This window comes from Melanaphis sacchari, unplaced genomic scaffold (assembly GCF_002803265.2).
Source record: "Melanaphis sacchari strain LSU unplaced genomic scaffold, SCAv2.0 Contig45_pilon_pilon, whole genome shotgun sequence".
NCBI classification, from domain to species: domain Eukaryota; kingdom Metazoa; phylum Arthropoda; class Insecta; order Hemiptera; family Aphididae; genus Melanaphis; species Melanaphis sacchari.
Window position 1 is genome coordinate 2,637,440 of NW_020271303.1, and position 1,908 is coordinate 2,639,347.

The 1,908-nt window shown below is 26.1% G+C and overlaps 1 protein-coding gene across 1 annotated transcript; it reads left to right on the top strand.

Annotated features, from left to right (window-relative positions):
* Nucleotides 1-2: 2 nt before the first annotated feature.
* Nucleotides 3-940, top strand: LOC112598242 (alpha-glucosidase-like; the record flags this gene model as incomplete). Its single annotated transcript, XM_025344644.1, has 4 exons — nucleotides 3-18; nucleotides 105-262; nucleotides 500-625; nucleotides 692-940. Coding segments are annotated over 4 exons (549 nt in total), but the record flags the coding sequence as incomplete, so codon positions are not given.
* Nucleotides 941-1,908: the final 968 nt, after the last annotated feature.

Below are 1,908 nucleotides of genomic sequence, written 5' to 3' on the forward strand. Positions count from 1 at the left end.
ATGAACTTAAAAAATTTGGTATATTTTATTTACATGTGAAAAATACTATGTATAAGTGTATAGGATTCTACATTCATGAACAACGTTTGGCTACTTGATTTCAGGAATTCGTATTCTATTGGATTTTGTGCCCAACCATTCAAGTGACGAGCATGAATGGTTCAAAAAATCAGTCCAAAAAATCGATCCATATACTGAATACTACGTGTGGCATGACGGAAAATTAAATGAAGATGGACAAAGAGTACCTCCAAATAATTGGGTAATTTAAATCAACTAAACAATAAATTAATTTTATGTTATATAGTGCTCATTATTGCATTAAATACTTTTGAATGTGATGATTAAGAATATTGAGTTTGGTCCCTACTAAATTCAAGATATTTTCAACGGGTCTAATCTAGTCTAATTTGAATTTTTTATTTTTTCAACTTCAAAACCCTATTATTATCCATATATTAAAATCTAAAAATTTACGTATTATAAAAATATTTTTAAGCGAACTTATTTCGACGGAAGTGCTTGGGAGTGGTCAGAAGAAAGAGGACAATATTATTTGCATCAATTTACATTTAAACAACCAGATTTCAATTACAAATCTCCTAAACTATTAGATGAAATGAAGGTACTCTCAATTTAATCGTATAATACTTGCGTTTTATTCAGACTCCTAAATATTCGATTTCTTTAGGAAGTACTAAAATTTTGGTTGAATACCGGCATCGATGGATTCCGCATGGACGCTTTGCCATTTATTATGGAAGACGACGAATTTAAAGACGAACCATTGTTTGATCCAAATACCGAAGATGATAATTATTCATATATTTTGCTAAATCATATATACTCTAGAGATCAACCAGGTACATATAAGATTGTTGAAGAATTTAGAGCGGTCTTGGACGAATATACAAACAAGGATAAACAAACAAAGTATTAAAATAAAAAATTATTAACATATAATATCTAGGAATTAGCACTGCTCTTTGATATGTTTCGAGTGTACATTGAGTTGAAAGTTCACTTTAATTGATATGTTAAATTTTAATTCAATGATAAGTAATTATAATGAACGAAAACGATTTTGAACTGAAACGGTTAGTCAGACTATAACTCAAAGATTATTTTATTACGTATTTATATTAGAATTGCAATTAATAATTTTTTTTCTATAAGTAATACGGTAGGGTCAACTCATTTTAGATAAAAACAAATCGCATAATATATTGTATAATATTATTTCATATAACATTACTAGCTATTATAAACTTATACCCCAATATCGACGTATCGCAACACTATTCGAAAAGGTTAGGTTAATGCTACAACTTACTAATACCTTAAAATTAATTTAAACATTTTTAAATATCTATTATGTGTAGAAAAATGTATAATTTAAGAAAAAACTAAATTTTTAAAGTTTTTAATATTTATAACCGATATAACAAATATCATTTGAAGATATATGTTGAATACCATAATTTTAACTTCTATAATAATTGTCTAATTTTTTTTACTTTTTACCTACTGAAATAACAATTAGATGTTTTAATCCAATTCCCTACCAGAAATCAACCTAAAAGTTAATGATTGAATCATTTTTACTGTTCCAAAAAAGTAATGACAGACAAAAAATTAAATACTTAGTACCATCACGCATTAGTACACATAATTTTTATACAAATTATTTATAACAAAATCAAAATATTTTGTCTTTTTTTTTATTGTAGCGTTTCTATGATTACCATTACAGTTACATTAAACATTTGAATCTTTATTCTTATTTACTCAATTTTTAGAAAACTTTATACATTTTCAAACATTAAGAGGAGGTATTCGGTTGTTCCCATATTTTAAATGTATAACATACCAAATTCGATTTAATAGTAGAATGAATTCACCCGTTAT